Source organism: Tigriopus californicus, chromosome 6, assembly GCF_007210705.1.
Source record: "Tigriopus californicus strain San Diego chromosome 6, Tcal_SD_v2.1, whole genome shotgun sequence".
Taxonomy (NCBI): domain Eukaryota; kingdom Metazoa; phylum Arthropoda; class Copepoda; order Harpacticoida; family Harpacticidae; genus Tigriopus; species Tigriopus californicus.
In genome coordinates, this window is record NC_081445.1 from 8,290,166 (window position 1) to 8,307,542 (window position 17,377).

General features: G+C 40.5%; 2 protein-coding genes across 6 annotated transcripts in view; one reads left to right on the plus strand and one right to left on the minus strand.

Annotated features, from left to right (window-relative positions):
• The window catches only part of LOC131881639 (calponin homology domain-containing protein DDB_G0272472-like), a 9,102-nt gene extending 909 nt beyond the window's left edge, over positions 1-8,193 (plus strand). Inside the window, exons 1-4 of one of the 4 annotated variants that reach the window (XM_059228564.1) lie at positions 2,335-2,421; positions 2,714-2,934; positions 6,693-7,196; positions 7,291-8,193. In XM_059228564.1, the coding sequence (XP_059084547.1) occupies positions 2,350-2,421; positions 2,714-2,934; positions 6,693-7,196; positions 7,291-8,116 (1,623 nt within the window). In that variant the 5' untranslated portion in view covers positions 2,335-2,349 and the 3' untranslated portion in view covers positions 8,117-8,193. Of the gene's footprint in view, positions 1-2,334; positions 2,935-6,692; positions 7,197-7,290 lie in introns of those variants that run through there. The other 3 variants (XM_059228565.1, XM_059228563.1, XM_059228562.1) reach the window with 3 other exon arrangements.
• A 128-nt stretch (positions 8,194-8,321) lies between these two features.
• The window catches only part of LOC131881646 (uncharacterized), a 15,967-nt gene continuing 6,911 nt past the window's right edge, over positions 8,322-17,377 (minus strand). Inside the window, exons 1-3 of one of the 2 annotated variants that reach the window (XM_059228572.1) lie at positions 9,335-10,550; positions 9,046-9,241; positions 8,322-8,962 (exon numbers count right to left, since the gene is read on the minus strand). In XM_059228572.1, the coding sequence (XP_059084555.1) occupies positions 8,689-8,962; positions 9,046-9,241; positions 9,335-9,503 (639 nt within the window). In that variant the 5' untranslated portion in view covers positions 9,504-10,550 and the 3' untranslated portion in view covers positions 8,322-8,688. Of the gene's footprint in view, positions 8,963-9,045; positions 9,242-9,334; positions 10,551-17,377 lie in introns of those variants that run through there. The other variant, XR_009373376.1, reaches the window with a different exon arrangement.

Here is a 17,377-nt window from a genome sequence, read left to right on the forward strand (position 1 = left end):
ACAGTTTCCTTGCATGAGAGAGGTCCACGGTTCGATTCTCCTCCCCGACCCCTCTCGAGGAAACTTTTAGACGCTAACCACACCCACAGATGGAGAACAAATCTGATACGGACTCTGACACTGCCTATTGGAACAATATAGAGACGCTGTGATGGCTAGCTTGGCTGACCCAGCGAGGTTCACCCCTTCGGCCCTCGCACCCCAAATAAAAAAAGAAGAAAAAAAATGTCACTTGTTCAAACTTTGCGTCAATAGTGCTCTAAGAAACACAAGGAACAACGCATCTCTATGCCCATGCGAAGTCTCCAGGTGATAATTTAGGCTTTCGAGAAACGAACGCTCCCCAGAATAAAACGATCCGAGTCCTTTGAGAGTCATTGCATTGACAACGACGGAATTGGCACTCACTGCGTCACATATTGTACTGCACCACAACCGCTGGGTCAGAGAATCGTCATTTGCAAGATTCAACCAGAAATTGGTCCGTCGCTGAGGTTATTGCACTCTGAGTCAGACGGATCGCTTTCATGTCAAGCATCAGTCAAGTCATGAAATGAAGTCATGGAAAAAAGAGACATCCTTGGCATGTGGTGTGGTTTTTATATCTCAACCACCCCAACCATCATATCCCCTTTTCAAGTTCAGGTGCACGGCTGGTTGCAATCCGTCTCTTTAGGGTCTGGAGATCGAGGGGCGGAAATGCCAGAGTTTCCAAGAATTTGAAAACATACACAATTTGGAGAAAAGGAAACCCTCAAAGTTTTGAGGAGTTCTTCGGAATCAGTCAATGAAAAACAAAAACGGTTGTGTTATGGAAAGCAAGATAGTTCCCAATTTTGCTTGGTTTGGTTGATGTCTCTTTTAACACGTTGCAAATCTTCTTTTTCCAAAGCAATGTGCTCTATCTAATAGGATTCCAGTATTATCCCCTCCAGATAAGTGAATTGTAGATTGTAATTTTCATTAGCATCCTTTAAAACTGCGGCTATATTAGAGAACACAGAGTGGCAGAACACAAGCTTGGAGCTTCATTCAAAATCTACCACTGAAACATTTAATCACAGTTTTGACCCCTGAAGTTTGTTCACTTTCGCTCCCATCTAGTGGTAAGTCTCAAGCAATATGAGCAATGAAATTAGTGAGGGTATGAAGTAAGAGTGCCAAAATTACATTAAGATGAGCGAAGCTCGTGAAACCTGAACCCACTGCTTTTTCAACCTTAAAGTTACGTATTTACATGGCCATCCAACGCTTTATTGATAGGGCTTCCAAAGATTCAGCTCATTCCATCGGTAGTCAAAATCTTGCAACATATCACCAAAAAGTAATCAAAAAAAAGTAAAAAAAACATGTATTCAGTACGTGCAATTAGTGACTCAGGAGATCGCCAGTTTCAAGTTCAATAACTTGGAAAATTTAAAAATATTTCTGTCTTTGTCCAATGTCCTTTGACCTTTGGCTTGAAGAATTCATGAAAGCGTAGGAGGCCGGAACAATTCGCCTACTTTACTCACCTCAAATCACACCAAACACCTCATAAGAACAAATAATTGTCCTCTGATATGGAATTTCCCCTCGGTTAATGGCGCCTTGAATGGCTGAGAGTATTCAAAAATAGGCTGAAAACACAATTGTCTCGCAAGTCTCCGTCCAATCAAACACTACAAAGCACCAATTACAGACACCCACCTGATACTGGATGAAGAACCTCAGGCATAGCAAATGACACCAGGAAATGTGCATAAGAAACAGGAATGGTATCATATGCCCCTGAACAGTGCCACCGAATGAGCATATTAATAGAATAATGGCTGGTTCCAGGGGGAGGGGGGCAAATAGGATAAGTGCTACTCTTTCTTCAAAAAGTTCATTGGACCAAGTTCATACTACCCTAACCTTGCCATCATCAGATTGACTTCGCTTGTGGTTATGAACTACTGGGAATGAACATACATTTTTCTGTCATTAATATTATTATTAGATATCTTGGGATACGAATTGAATCGAGAAGCAATGCCTAACCAGAAGCTCCAATTGCCATCCTTGATAGGCTGAAGGAGCCTTTCATTGATCACTCAAAACTCCTACAGTAAAAGGCCAAATTTTACTGGCATGAAGGAAAGAAAACTATTTTATGTTAACCTTTCTTAAATGCTCTTCTTGTCAGTGTTTCACAGCACTCACGAGAAATATTTCTATTTTTGGACGCTTTACATTAACATCACAAAAAAGTTCCTTCGATGATGTAAAATATTGGATAATCTATTTAATGAGAAAGCTTCTGACTAAAAGCCTCAAATACCCTTCTTGACTATTTTTCGTCACAAGTGTGTTTTATCCTATGAACAGATGTCTTCTCGAACTGTACGTAGACTTTTGTCAACATTATTGTCCTGGCTTCAAGAGAAGAACGTACAAAAGGTAAAAAAAAAAACATAAAAACAATCTTTCTTCCCATGCCTTAAACCACAAACTATTCAAAGTCTCAATCAAAATAGCCAAGTTTGGGGAAGCATTCCTCACTCTATCCTTGTTGCCGTAAAGCCTGTTTTTAGTAATAGGCTTAGCACAGTCATTCATTTACACTCTTAACTAGCTTAATTTCCTCTTGATGGTCGGATTGAAGGGCTTCTTTGAAATTGTTGCTTTCGAGTTTCTGGGTTCAACATCACTGATCCTTCACCTGTTAGGGTTTTCGGCTTATGATTTTCAGATGCATCGGCGACCCCACCACAAGAGTGTGGGTCACATTCCTTTGGACAATCGGTTCCAAAAGGAGCCTCTTCACCTGGCGCAAACCCGGAACTGTTGCGATTTTGCTCGACAAAACCAAATTCAGCGAATGTATCAAGAGTTTGAAGTGGCCAATCAGCGGCGATTGGTTCGTCGAGCCGATAGCTACGAGCCCGTTTTGAGCTCTCGACGACAGAGAAGGTACTTTTGGAGTTCAATGAGTCATATTGTTTAACATAGATATATTTAGATAGACATGTAGGACTGTCAATTTCAAGCAAATATCATTGGTTTTGGTATTTTCGAATTAAAATAATAAGATAAGAAACTTAGATCTCTTCAGTTAACGGTAGGTCAATTTTATATCATTTACATGCAAAGTCGATCGTTTCAAAGTTATGTTGTCAAAAGCTTATGTAGCTGACCAAGAGCAGGCCGAAAATTCAAATTTTATGTAGTGTTTACTACATAACTTTGAACATGTCTCCTGAGTTCCCTAAGCATAGGTTTGGGCTCATTTTTGTCTTAGTTCATCTATTCAACAAGATCTTGTGGTCGTATCAAGTGCTTATTTGGAATAAGATGAGCGGTTTAGGAGATAGGATATTTTTGCTTCCGTTTGCAGTCCATATCCCTAGAAGTCCGTGAGTTGTCGTACGTGACAGTTTTCTTCACACTCTTCTCATTGAAAGTTTTGTTTCTTCGATTGGTCCTGAATTTCATCTACCATCAATTAATGTCAAGTTGTTTGCCGCTAAAAAGTAAGCATCTTATCTTAAAAAGCGGGCTTTTTATGAACTTGTTGACAAATGTGTTTCAGCGGTCGATTTGAATCGATTACTTTTGGCACGTCAATCATTAAAATCAATACTTCAAAATGCAGTTGCATAAGTTTTATTTTTTGCCATTTTTTCCGCCAAAATTTATCTTTATGAAAGATTTTTTGAATTCTCAATCTTGCTTCCTTTGGTTGATATTAAGGGTCCAATCAAAATATCTTCCATTCGCTTCATATCGACAATACTCCATTGAAAAAGAACAACCTTTCTTTCCATGGAGATTCTCCGTCCAAGGCCCACCTCTTTAGCTGGACTGGCATCTAATTATCTGATGGTAGACCTTCCAAGGTAGGGATAATCTGACGTCACTAAATGTAACTTCACCCACGCAAATGACCGCAGTTCCCTCCAACTAAGTCCTACTGAAATTTAATAATACAAATAAGCTGGAACTTGTCTTGCTCTAAGGAACATTACTCTGCCGCTACTTTCCGGTTATTGTACAGGATTGGAGTTACTGAACTGGTCTGCTTCATGTCTAAAATTAAAATTGCACCAGCAATTTTCAAAAACAAAGCAAAAATCCAGAAGTGATAACTAATGAGGAGCTCCACAGGCCCAAAACAATCGTCCCGTGGACCCCAGGTTGAGGCTCTTGCACTAAGCAATAATAACATCTCCCAACAATGGGAATCTTATTTTTCGTTTATATATGATCACTCTCAGGTTCTGAGCAAACAAACATAAATCATCTTAAGAGTGTGTGTTGCAAGTCAACAAGCTAGTTCAATTTTTAGAATGACACAGCAAACCAGTAATGGCGCCTCCTTCTTTTCTATTCGATATTGAAGAAATGAAATTTTGGCCACTCTTGTTCTCTTTTTGGTATCGCCGGCAAGTTTGCTTATAATTTAAGATCATGGCCATCCTTAATTCGATTCAATTTGGACTAAAAAAAATCGAATGCCGCATTTCATTTTCATTCATTTTTCAAAAAAAATGATGGCGTCTAAAAATCTACCTATGCTTAAGATAAATGTTGGTACTTCTTAAAAATTTTGATCTGGATTCTGTCTTCAGTCTTTCAAATTAACAAACAAATACGATGTGCTAGTTTAGATTGAGATTGAACCCTTTATTCCTCTATTCGTACGGCTCCAACATGTACGGTTGAAATTCCAGAAGCTTTCTTTAAGGAGATTACAGGAATCTCTTTGCTTAATAATAGACCACAGTTATCATTTATTGCCATCTTCAAGGGGAAGTTCACAAAAACCAGATTATTGGATGCCAAAACCCGCTTAATGATCATTTTGAGATTATTGATTCCGGATGAGTTCGTTACAGGCCTATGAACATTGAAGAGGCTCTTGTTTGTAGATCTATCACATCCTGGTTTTGGATTTATGTTTATCATGAGTGCAAACTCATAACTGAAAAACATTGAAATGGTCAGTTTAAAGTGTAGTGCAAAATGTTTTCAAATTTGTTCCATGAAGACCAAGCTGGACTCTTGATTTCTAATTTCGGACAAAAAATTGCATTTTAGTTCATGGCTGAGGAGTTGAATGTGTTTTGAACTGCATCTATTTTTGGATTAAGCGGAGCTTCTAGTAAATATATTGCTTTGGTTAGTTGGCCATATTTGACAAAATGTGGCCCATTCAACTTGTATTAGCTTTACAGGAAACAAAACCCCACTGTTGAAAAATTTATTTTATGGCTGTCTGTGGATAACCAGTTTCCAGTCCCTGGTGAGAAATACCGCTACATTTTCGGGCATTGTTTGAAGTGAAATTTATGCTTCGAAAAATATGTTATCACAAATAAAGATTGTATATTCAATGGTATGCTAGAATACTTTTTCAAGTTTGGATTTAAAAAAAGCCGTCACACTTTTGCTTTTTATGCCTCTCGGTGAAAGAAAAGCTTGGGCAAGGCATCGCTCCTCTGTTACAGGTAAATTGCGTAAGAGGACGACCTCTCCGAATTTCATGCAAAGAATGTAACATACCTTGAATAAATAGTTATTGTAACACTTGCAAAACTCAGATGAGTACTGATGGAGGAGGACTCAAGGTCCTCTCCCCGAAAGCATGATCGGCAATACATCCAAGGCGGGAAAATGAAATACTTTGGAATCGACTGATTTTTTTCTCTAGAGCAGCTAGGGGGAGTCTGTCCAAATGATTGTAGATTGATTTTTAGGGAAAGGTTTTTGTTATGGAGTCAAATAGTTGCTCACTCGCTCGGACTGCCTTCTGGCGATGGGTGTCCCAATTGAGGGATATTCCTGCTCCATTATCACAGCCAACAATAACTTTTACCTCCCCCTCGGAAATGCCCACAGGTTCACCAAAAAAAGAGGGTCCTGGGCCAGTGTCCAAAACCCAATTATTTAGTAATTTATTTTAACCCTAGAGGGAATCATAGGAGTTAGATTTGTTTCTAAGGACAGAATGGGAGCTCTGTTTGCAGTTTAGTCCCCCAAAACATGAAACCTTGGAGTTCTACAAGAAACGGTGAGCCTCTGTTGGGCTTCGTTTGAATTGATGAACTTGGCTGATTTTGAACGTCTTTATTCATCACTCAGTATCTGCGCCGAGACAAGCCGGAGATCCTCTTTGTTTGCAATACTGGTATGTCACATCAATGCTTGATGATGACGTAGTTGGTTTTACATCTTGTCAACAAGATCTATTCAAAGGTTAATACCCTTTTTTAAAGCTTGTGATGTCATACGTGATTAGTTCAAGATATTGAAGAATAACCATTTACTCAATGCCTTTTACTTTCTTCTCTTTAAATAACAGGACATGCAAGAATTGGCAAAAAAAGGTCAAGTTGTTGCCCATCCCAATTTTCTGATCCTTGATTTCACATGAATTGTCTGAAGAGAGTGATGGATACTGAACATGGTTTGTTTGCCAGTTTGCTTTGGCGATGAAAATCCAAATTAAAATACACAAATCTGTTTTCTCTGTCCTAGTGATTGGAAATTTACCTTCTAGCTAGTCATAAACAGACAACCATAGAATATCTTTTCTACAACATCGTTTAGTTAGTGCCCTTTGGATTGTTTAGACACAATAATACACCCCTGAAAAGTGGTTTTCATAAAAAGGGTATTCAAACAGTTTTCCTCCCGTTCCTTTGCGCTAATTCTTACTCCATTGCCAGATGCAGCATTGGGAATGCCGCCCACTCCTATCGTCCAGCAACAGGCGTGGATTTGGCATTGGGCTTGAATGGATATCAATCGGTTTCGTTCCCACACCCACCCAGGATCCCATCCACACTTTCCTCATTGGGTGTGGAGGAAACCCCACCATCGATTCGGCCACGTTCCTGCATGGATAGGGAGAGAGTGTCCCACATGTTGGCCACTGTTCAGGCGCAAAAGCAGGCCGAAGAGATCGAGAGGAAGAAGCTGGTCCAAGAGGCTCAAGAGAAGAAGGTCCAAATGGAAAGTGAGGAACTCCTGAGTGAACGGAGCCGTCAATTGGGGCAGGTCATGGCCAAAGATTGGAACTATCAAAGGTCTTTGAAGGAGAAGCAGAAATTGGATGAGCAGCTACAAATTGCTCAAGAGGTCTTGGACCGAAATAAACGCTTGGAGGAGGAAACCAGACTACAGCAGACAGACAGGCTTGAAAAAGAGCGGACTTTGGCCGATGAACGCAGGTACGTACGTAATGGATTAACCTTTGGGGGATGATGATATAATGTCAGAAGTATTATTGCATCATATCGATTGTAATACCTTCACACTCTGTAGGCAAGATTTGAATGATCATCAGGAACGAAAACACAAAGAGGATTTGGAACACTATGAGCAAGAGCAAAGAGAGGTTTGTCAATATGCCCAAGAAGACCTTGAGGAGAAGTTGGATAAAGATCGATCAAACTACGAATCCCGGAACAATCAGTTGACATTGCGACAACACCAGCTCAATCAGATTGAAAAAAAAGCCATGAAGGCCAATCACAATGCCTACAATACTGTGGCCGCCGAAAAGGCCAAGAATGAACAAAACACCCGGGTTCTGGATGAAGAGCGCTTGTTTTATGAGAGAGAAAAAGAGAGACAGTTGGCGGAACAACAAGAATACCACGAGTTCTTGCAAAATGGCGCCAAGCAAAAGGCTAGGGAGGAGGATTTTGAAAACAAACATACCGAACAAGCTAAGCGGGAAGTTCAAGCATCCAATTATAACAGCATGATCTCGAAGCAAAGAGAGCGCGACTCTCAACGGATGGAAGTGAATGACTTCATTGTGGGACAGATTAAAGAGCGAGAGAAGCTAGCCCAAGCCTCTCAAATGTCCCAGGAACGGGAGATGGAACAACGGCTCCGTGAAGAGCAGGAGTACGCCAACGCTATTCAAGAGAAGAAAGAGAATCTTCAAAGAGCTCAACTGGCATATCGAAAGAGTCTTCAAGCCCAAATCGAGGAACGAGAACTGCGAAGGCAGAACATGGAACAAGAGCATCAACGATTCACCAAAGAGGTGGAGCATGCCGAGAATCGCGAGAACCGAGAGGTCAATCATAAGATGAGAAAGTTAAATTTATTGGAATCTCACATCAGATTCGATTATTGAACCTGATATTGAAACAACCATGGATCATTAAAATATATGTGAAATGAAGGATATCAATGATGAGGAATTGACATTTTCTAAGTTGACCCTGATTTTGCGTCCGCAAAGTGAATGGAGCAAAAAAGGAGCCAAAAATTTCATGATAAACAATATATGAGATCAAAATTAGCTCTTGGGGATCAGTGATGCCAAATCATTCCGTCAAAATCGGCCAGTGAGTCGCCAAAATTCTGGCATTTGCACTTTTCGCTTTTATTTGTTGAAGTGGGAGAACATTTTTAGAGGTAGTGTGAGAGCTACCAAATCTAGAAAACAATATTTTGCAGCTATTTCGAGCATGCATCGCTGCTTCACTCCACGTCCTGGCATGGAAAAAGCACTGTGATCTTCTTCCAATAGAATTGTCAGTGCCTGTAAACCAACGTCTTCCCCCGCCCAGTCTCCACATTTCCGATTGATTCTGTCTCGACTGCTTCGAGTTGAAGAACTCTGGAGGCCAGAGGTTCTCCATTTTGAGGCATTCAAGGCTAGGCGACGATTTAGGCACTTCCGAACGATTTGTGGGGAATCAATCAATGACTGTAAGTCTGGATCATGAGTTCGGCCCCCCAAATTTCCGTCAGTGTGTGCGGTCGAATCACTTCTGAATGCACCTCCAGATCTGCCGTCATGGCCTTTTGTCCCAGACTGAATGGATCCATGTCAGAGAAACCCACCGAGAGAATCTTGTGTTTGCTCCCACGGGGTCTCAAGTAGAAGCGATGTTCCACTTGGCTCCAATGACGCTCGTACACTACCGCCTCCAACACGTGGTGATGGGATTCTGGCTCCAGGACAAACACTTGCCTACGGAGAGGATTTGATTTTGAAATAGATACATCTATTAGCACATCAGGTCAGTGGGGAGGCGAGGCGAAGCATTCATTTACCTTAAAATCTTGTCGTATACGAGTTTCCTGGAAGGGTAACCCGCTTGGCACACATGGAAGGTATCGTTCACGCGAAGATCTCTGACAGTTTTTTCCGAATGACACAATGTGAACCAATCCACTTGATGATAGTGATGTCGACCGGCGAAGGCATAGTCGGTGCTGTTGTGGAACACAATGCTGCGGTTCTTGGAAACTGGAACGGAAACGAGAGAGGGAAGGTCAAATGAGTAATGGCAAAGTACTCCAAGGGGTACAGCTTGAACCCGACACTCGAAGCACAACTTACTCTGCATGACGGGCTTGTGGAAATGAATAGAGGCAATCTTAAACTTGGGCTCCTCAGACAGGAAGGATAACTCATTCTTGAAAAGACAATCAAAGAAAGGGCGAGCTTCACTGGACAAGAGGATACTGATTTGAAGCAAGATCAAGACGAAGAACTCAGTGGAGCACATTGTTCGGTGTGCTGAAGATGACGAACACTTCAACCTGAGGAACAGTCAGGTCGAGTTGGCCGGAAGAATGTTTATCGAAAAGTTGTTGTCTTCTCAGGAACCGAACACGTTGGAGAACGATTCCCAAGACTCTATGACACCAACCTTCAACCACTTAGACAGTTAGTTGAACAACTAGTCTCACATGGAAGGGTTGCTTGTGAATGGCCATTGCTCATCATTTTCCGTTGGTTTTGAGGGAAACCCAAACAAATAAACAGCCTGCGTCAGCTCTCTCGATCCTCGTCGGTCTCTCCTGAATCCTGCAGAATTGGATCATTGAGCGAGGAGAAGCCGTTGGCGAAAGGAACCGTCGGAATCGAATCGGATCGCGTCTCTTGGCGCTAGTCCCGATGATGGTACACATGCCGTACAGGGTGCGAGAAATGAAGAAGTAACCAACAGGCAGGGGGGTTATGAATAAAACGTGGACAGATAACCCTTCATGTTGCGAAGGAAAGTTGCATCATCACAGTAGTTTTTGCATACTCTGAGTTTCAAACAACCAGTTATCGATAGGAGTAGAAACTAGGCATTTCCTCGCGGCATGACATTGACATTGAATCTTGAGACTCTTTGATGAAGAGTTATGTCAATGTTTATCAAATTGACAACTCTCTTTGTAATTAAGCTTGGTCGCTCTGGTATTTGTCTTAGGAGGTCGTTCGATTCGTATTTTTTCTTGATTACTAAAAGATGCCTTCATTGGGACCTAAATTAATCAGTTTAATAGTTACTTGACCAGACTTGTCGAACCTGCCGCATTTAGGTCCTTTCAAATGGCTTTTGGCATTCTTGGGAGCTATCTTTCCCATTCCCTCGTTAGCAAGGTGTAACTAGTCATATGTCCTATTATCATATTAAGTATATTTATGTTTGTAATTTAAGACAGAGCATTATAACGCCCTAAAAACAACTAAGAACAGGAGTCTTAAGTTTTCGAACAGACAACTTAATTATTTGGAAGAATAAAACAATGTACAAATTGATATCGAAAGAGTATGTAAGCTCTGTTGCAAGTATGAAATGCTTGAGCTTATGGGAATGACTTCTCTCCATCGAATCAAATAGGGGGCACTACTGATTTGTCCGGGTACCGTCCAGTATCGTTTTACAAGATGCAGTCTCGCCATAATATGACATGACTCCAACATATTAGAAATAACACTAAAAACGAGCCCTACAGGTTACGTTGAATGGTATGACTCAAATGGCTCATCGTGTTTAGCCCCAAAATGCTCCGGTTATATGCCAATTCAATTTCCAAAACAATTAATATCAAATTTCAATGGAAGCAAAATGAAACATTAGTTTCATTTTCTTGCATAGTCTAAGAATAGATCAATACGCTACATGACGTCACATAAAACACACTTACTAAAGCATAATCTTTGAAAATGTGTTTTACAATCATCATGAGTACACGTGGTTAAGCATTCACTTGAATTCTGAAGACAATACATACTACAGACAATGTTAACAGCTTTTGTCATTTTTTAATGTGGGTTAGAACTCCATTAAGCAATGAAATCAAAGTTGTTCCTTTTGACTTTTTGCGGTAGAAAATTGCCAAGATCTCTTTTGGAATTTCCCTAGAAACTGAATACTGCTCTTTGAACACAGTGCTCTATCATATACCATATAACCATAGAGGAAGCAAAACCTAGAGAGTGCTATGCGAGCTACCCAGGCGGACTCATTTTCAGGGTTATCCAGGAATAGGGATTAGCGTAGCGTTAGGGTTTTTTAAGGCTTTTTGCACATCTTATTCTGGTTGGCGCATTGGTGCTTCCTTCCTGTCTTAATTAAAAGGAAGTAGTTAAGCAGTTGCCGTTGAAGAACTCCAATTTTGGGTATGTTAGAAGTATATGAGATTGGTTTTGATGACTCAATTTGCTTTTGCCATCCTAAGTGAGCCTTGTTTCTGTGCTGTAATGGTTGAGCACATGTTTGTGCTCATCCCATGTATTCTAGTCATTGTATAAAAGCCATACTAGTCAGAAATAAGGTCAGTCAGGAAGCATCGAAGCGTTCACAACAATTTCTAGATAAAATATCAGGTGACCAGTAATTTTGCTTTTCGTTTTGTAATTCTAACGTTTCATATTTTTGGACACAAGCGGACACGTGTTTCTCAGTTTGCAAGAGGTTTTGCTTTTAGTTTTCAAGTTTAATATTTTTGGACTCACTTGCACAGAAGTGTTCAAAATTGAAATAATTGTGGGACCTAATGACTTAAATTTCACGCTCTTGTATCGTTATCGGGACCCGAGCAGTCAAGTGAATATAATCGCAATTATGAGAATGATAATAGCTTTTGAAAGTTTGTCTGCCAAACAAATTCATTTGGCTTATCCGACAGTAATTTCGAGCCAAACGATTTACAACTATGGCTCGTAAGATATTCTCAAAGGCCATCATGTAGTCGTGGAAGTGAATGATGATTCAAAATCCAAGACCAATCTGGAACTCGTTCTTGGAACAACGATATTGAGTCGCTTCTCTGGTGCTCACCTTTGTGTTTCAATAACCATTGAGACAAGAAACTGTCAAGCAAAGTAGGATTAACCGAGGTCGACGTCAATCGTACAAATTGTCGAGGAAATCGCTCTTCCTCCCAATTTTCGGAGGAATCGGTGTCGATACTTTTCAAGGAAATCTGAATGACTAATCCTGTTCCTGTCCTTGCATGTATACACAGTAGTTCCACATTTGCCTCTTCTCGTCGGTCTGTCTGTCCTCTTTATTCATAAAGAGGCCACTGAAAGAGGGCAACCAATCTGTGCGCTTTGTCTTTCAACCGCCAGGTGAGGTTCCAATGAACTCTGCCTCTTGAGGGAACAAAACTGATGTATGGAAAAGGGACAGAGGTCTCAAGTCCGTAAGAACATTTCAATTGATCCCTGATTACCGATCAGTGCTCGAAATCATAATCCACAATTGAGGAGCAGTTCCCAAGCACGCGGCATTGGCGTCATCATGGATTCCAAGGGCTCTTTATCAGGCCTGATATTCGTTTAGGTAATGCGAGTATCATTCCATTTATTTGTTGACAGGAACCAGGAATCGAGAGTCTGCTAAGCTTTGGTTCTAGTCTGTACTAATCAAGTCCTGCAACTGCGTATCGCGGAGGAGACCTCTTGGAAGTCTCTCCTTTTCTATTTGCCCCGGGAGAATGGTCCAACGTGGAACACATTGTACCCAAACCATCGAGGTCGACTGAACAACCCAGCGACCGAACAGAATGTCACTTTCAGAATTCGTGGAAATTGTCGCTTGTTGGGTGGAAACTCTCCCTCCCGTTGTGTCTAGTGGCTCCTCGGCTGGTTGTTTGGGCTGTGGCTAAGGGCAGGGCGCCTCAAAAATAGGAGGTACCAGGGCCCCAAGGGACTTGAGAATGGTGATGATCATGTTGTGTCAATGGAAGAATTCATTCATTCATTTTTTCTCTGCTGCTCGTCCAGGGCCTGTGGACCAATGTGTGTCAGAGTCAGAAGGTAATCATCTCGTAACAGATATCCGGTTGAGGACTGCAGTGCATTTCGGAGCTCCTCGGCATGATCAAGAAATCATGAATCCATGTGAGCTTGTAGAGTACGCATCGAGTGCGCTATTCGGGTCACAATTAGGACGAATGAAGAGACACTGGCTTGTCCACCTACCACACTAACCTTCGAATCATAAATGGCTCGGGATTCCTGGCCCACCTACACATGTTAAGGAATGGCAATGAATGACGCACATGAATTTTGATAGTTGTCACTGAGAAGGATCGCAAGATACTGACTAGCTTCCGCTTTGAGGCGGCAAGGCGTTGTGTTGGATCTTCGACGACTATTTAGTCTGAAGTATTTGAAATCCTGTGAAAGGATGAAGCTACTTCGATGAGACCAGAATTAAAAAATACATTTGGAAATTGCCCTCTGTATAAGACGTGAGCTAGTGTTAGGAATCTGAAGACCTAGTTATGTTGAGTGTTTTTCGCAACATGTCTTATTGTTTCCCCCACTCATTAAAAATTCGCTTATCCGAGATTAAAGGAAACCTAAAATGATAATCGTCTTGCTTTTCTAGACCTTGGAAAATAGTTAAAACCTGACAAATCATTTGAAATTTTCGAGTCGATGATTAGATATGTTAGGGGCCAATTTTCTTATATTCCAACTTCTACAGCATTCTTAATCTTACTTCAATCGCCATTCGGTACTTTTGTTTACTTTTTTCGATTTGTTCTTTTTCGGTTCGCTTTTTTCTCCTCTTTCTCCCCTGGATATTTTTTCCCTTTTTGCCCTTTTGTTGCATTTCTTATATTTTCTTGCAGAGTGACAACATTTTCAGTCTCTGCCCTAGATTTGAAAAAAATTGGGAATTACGGGATAAGGCTTCGATTCTTCTCCTCCCGGCGATGTCTCAAGATACTTTTAGACGCTAAATGCACGGCAACAAACGGAGAATTAATCTGATACCGGAAAATGACCTGCCTATTGAAATATTGAGGTGGATGGTGTAATGGCTGCCTTGTTTTGGCCATGGACATGCCTTGTCGGATGAGACTCGGCCCGCAAATTTTGAAATGCGAAGGAACTAAATTTTATCCAGTCGCATATATTTGAAAATGTGCGTTCACGAAAGTATCTGATGCTCTCAATAGGTGCAACTGGTTACAAATCGCATTTCAAACTATGAGCTCACGAAACCACGTGGGGTACCCCATCAGAAAACCAACATATAAGCTTGCGATGCAAAGTTTGAGTAAGGTCAGCCTTATCGTTATACCCTATATCTGGGAAATAAAATTAAAAGGGTAGCTCTTTTTGATCAAATCTATGGAGTGCAGCATAACGCCAGAACGGATGAGAACGGCAAATGACAGAGGCAAATTCAAAAATTAGATGAGAGATTTCGTAAATCTGCCGAATTATGATTTTCAAGTCAAATCATATTCAAAAGTCATAAATTTACGGAGATGAATGTTGTTCGTTCTCACTTGGGGATATTTAGCGAGCTAACTTTTTCTGTAAGATCGATAGATTCTTGCTGTTTTTATGTTTTTTTCACTGAAAATCTGAGAGGAAAAGAATCGTAATAGGGACTTGTCATCTTTGAAAATGTATTATTTTATAAGGATGACTAAATTTCCTTTAGCCGTTTTTTAAAGGAGCTAAAATTGGACGCAATCCTGGAAATTATTGAATAACGACAAACCATTTGAAACAATTTAACCTTTAGCTACATTTTTATTTTTTACTTTCAAACGAAATATGAAAGCACACCAAAGTTCTTGAGCAAAATGCCAGATTAACCTGAAACTCCAAAGGTAGCCAAATATGCCAACTGTAATTCGTTGGTGGATCAGACATGACAACAATGCAAAGATAAGTAACAATTTTAGACTTTATATCCTTTTTGTATATTGCTGGGGGGTTCATTCCCAGACTTAGTTAATGAGGACTTTGTTCATTGATACTTGTTTAGTCCATTACAAGTTTCCGATGCCGTAATGTCCAAAGATATCTTCCCCAAGACATATCAGTCTCAAAGTACTACTCATGCATTGTAAACCAATCACGGGTGCGCAGTAAAGTAAAAGGGGCGAAAAATCAATTTTTACATTTTCTACCTCACTAAAGATCTACCTATTCACAGACTTAGAATTCCGAGCCCATGGAGTACATCTACCTAAAAAAAGGAGAGTAAGAGTGCGGAGCTTTCACAGCTAGATGTGTCCGGGAACGAAGTCAACAAACTCTTAAATATATGGACTGTGAACGGGCTTCCCTGGAAAACGGCCTGCTCTTGGCCAGTTTTTGAAATAAAATAATAAAAAAAGGAAACTTAGATCTCCTCAATTAAATCCATGTTATTTTAGCTCATTTACTGGTAAAGTGAGTTGTTGCGTTTCAAGGTTCTATTTTAAAAAGATTATGTAGCTGACCAGAAAAAGGGCGAAATTTTGAATGCGATGTAGTGGCAACAACATAACTTTGACAACATCTCCAGAGTACCCTAAGGATGATTTTGTCCCAATTTTGACCAAGTTCATTTATTTGACAAGATCTTGTGATCTTACGAAGTGCAAATTTTGAAAAAGAGAGAATTGTTTTAAAAAAAATTGCTGAAAAAAAACCCCTTCTTTTCATTGGCAGTCCACGTCTCTAGAAGTCAGCTGGCATGGCAACTAAAAATGTAAAGTAAATTCAGTCGCCATTGGGAATATTCAACATTTGGAGGATGACCCATTTAAATTGTACAAACATGGAAAATCGTCAATTGAATTTGTAGAAGTGCTTGGGCGAGTCCGGATTCGGGTCCGAGTGCACTCGAGCCTCTTAACCGATTTTGGAGAAATTGGGAAGACTCGAGTCCGGACTTGTCAAAACAATCAATTTCTTCCCTAGAATTTCACAAGACGAGTCTTTTTGTTCGACCCGATTCTAAAGTAAAAGACTCGAGTCTTTTCCTGGGCTCAAGTCCGGACTCGGCGAGGCCGCCAAAAAGTCATACTATCAAAGCACTCGTCCAAGTCCAAGTTTTGCAGCCCTCGTCCCTGCACTAGTACGTGGTCTTCTCAGTCTTCTCCCTAGATATAAAATTAGAACAATGTTACAGGACTCCTTCTGAGTGATGAACTTTTCATTAACACCTAACATGAACTACATTTTTTTCATATCATCTGAAATCCATAAAATCCAGTTTAAGTACAACACAGGTGGATCAGATCAAAAATATTTCGCCTCTAAGAAATGGCGCGCATCTTCCTCTTCGAAACGTTTCCCCCTGCCTACTCTGCCACAAGGCTCGCTGCAATCTTTTCTGGGCTTGCTCTTACGTCAGAAATGACGCTTCTTCACCTATTTGGATTGTTTCCACCTCCAAACAATGTCATGTCAGGGATGCGGCAAACATACATGTAAACGCAAAGTATGTCTTGGTAGCTAAACAGCAAACATATGATCAGGTGGATTAATATTCTACTAGATTCGCATACTCTGAATCGTTGCACACTGCATTTTGAGTCTGCGTCATAAAATTTCAAGGACTTTGAATCATCAAGAAGAAATAATGATCCACCAAGCAATTCAAGATATCAAGAAAAGTAAGAAACCAATACACAAATAACTCAACTTTGTCTCTTTTCCACCGAAAGTCACGTTGAAACGATAACCACATTGGCAATGACAGATGCTTATCTTTTTGCAAATTGCGAAAACTTTTGCGACCCTGGTCTTTTAGTAACGCTGAGGGTCAAGGGCTGCCCTTTTGAGTGCAAAGAATGGAAAACGCACTGAGCGCCACAACAATTACAGGCTCAGTGTCGCCATGGAGTTACGCTCCAGCCAAAGTCATACTAATGAAATCAAGATCAAATCAAAAAAAGCATGTTTGCGAATTGAATGGCCAACACTATTACATCGTTACTTATAGGGTGATGTTTGAAAAAAAAATGTTGCCAAACCACTTGTAGCCAAATTTGTTGGTCAGGATGTGCCACTTAATATTGGTATTGTGTCTCATGTTGGAATATTGAAGGGGAAAAAGGATGATGGCGTCGACATAGACATTCGGGAGGTCACTGACTTAGTTTCAACGCACTGAAAACATTACATAACACATACAAGAATCAGATGCCATTATATTTTTCGCAACCTTTTGAAAAAATATTTCTATGTGCAAGTTATTGAAAAACATCAAAGTTCTCAGATAGCTTTTTCTCCTTTGAAAGTAATCATTATGCTTACAAACGAATAAAATTCTGGCAATATATGTGATGAAAAGTTGGAGGAACAACTTTTTTATAGGGCTTTGGGTTATAGCTCAAACTGTAAGTGTTCTCC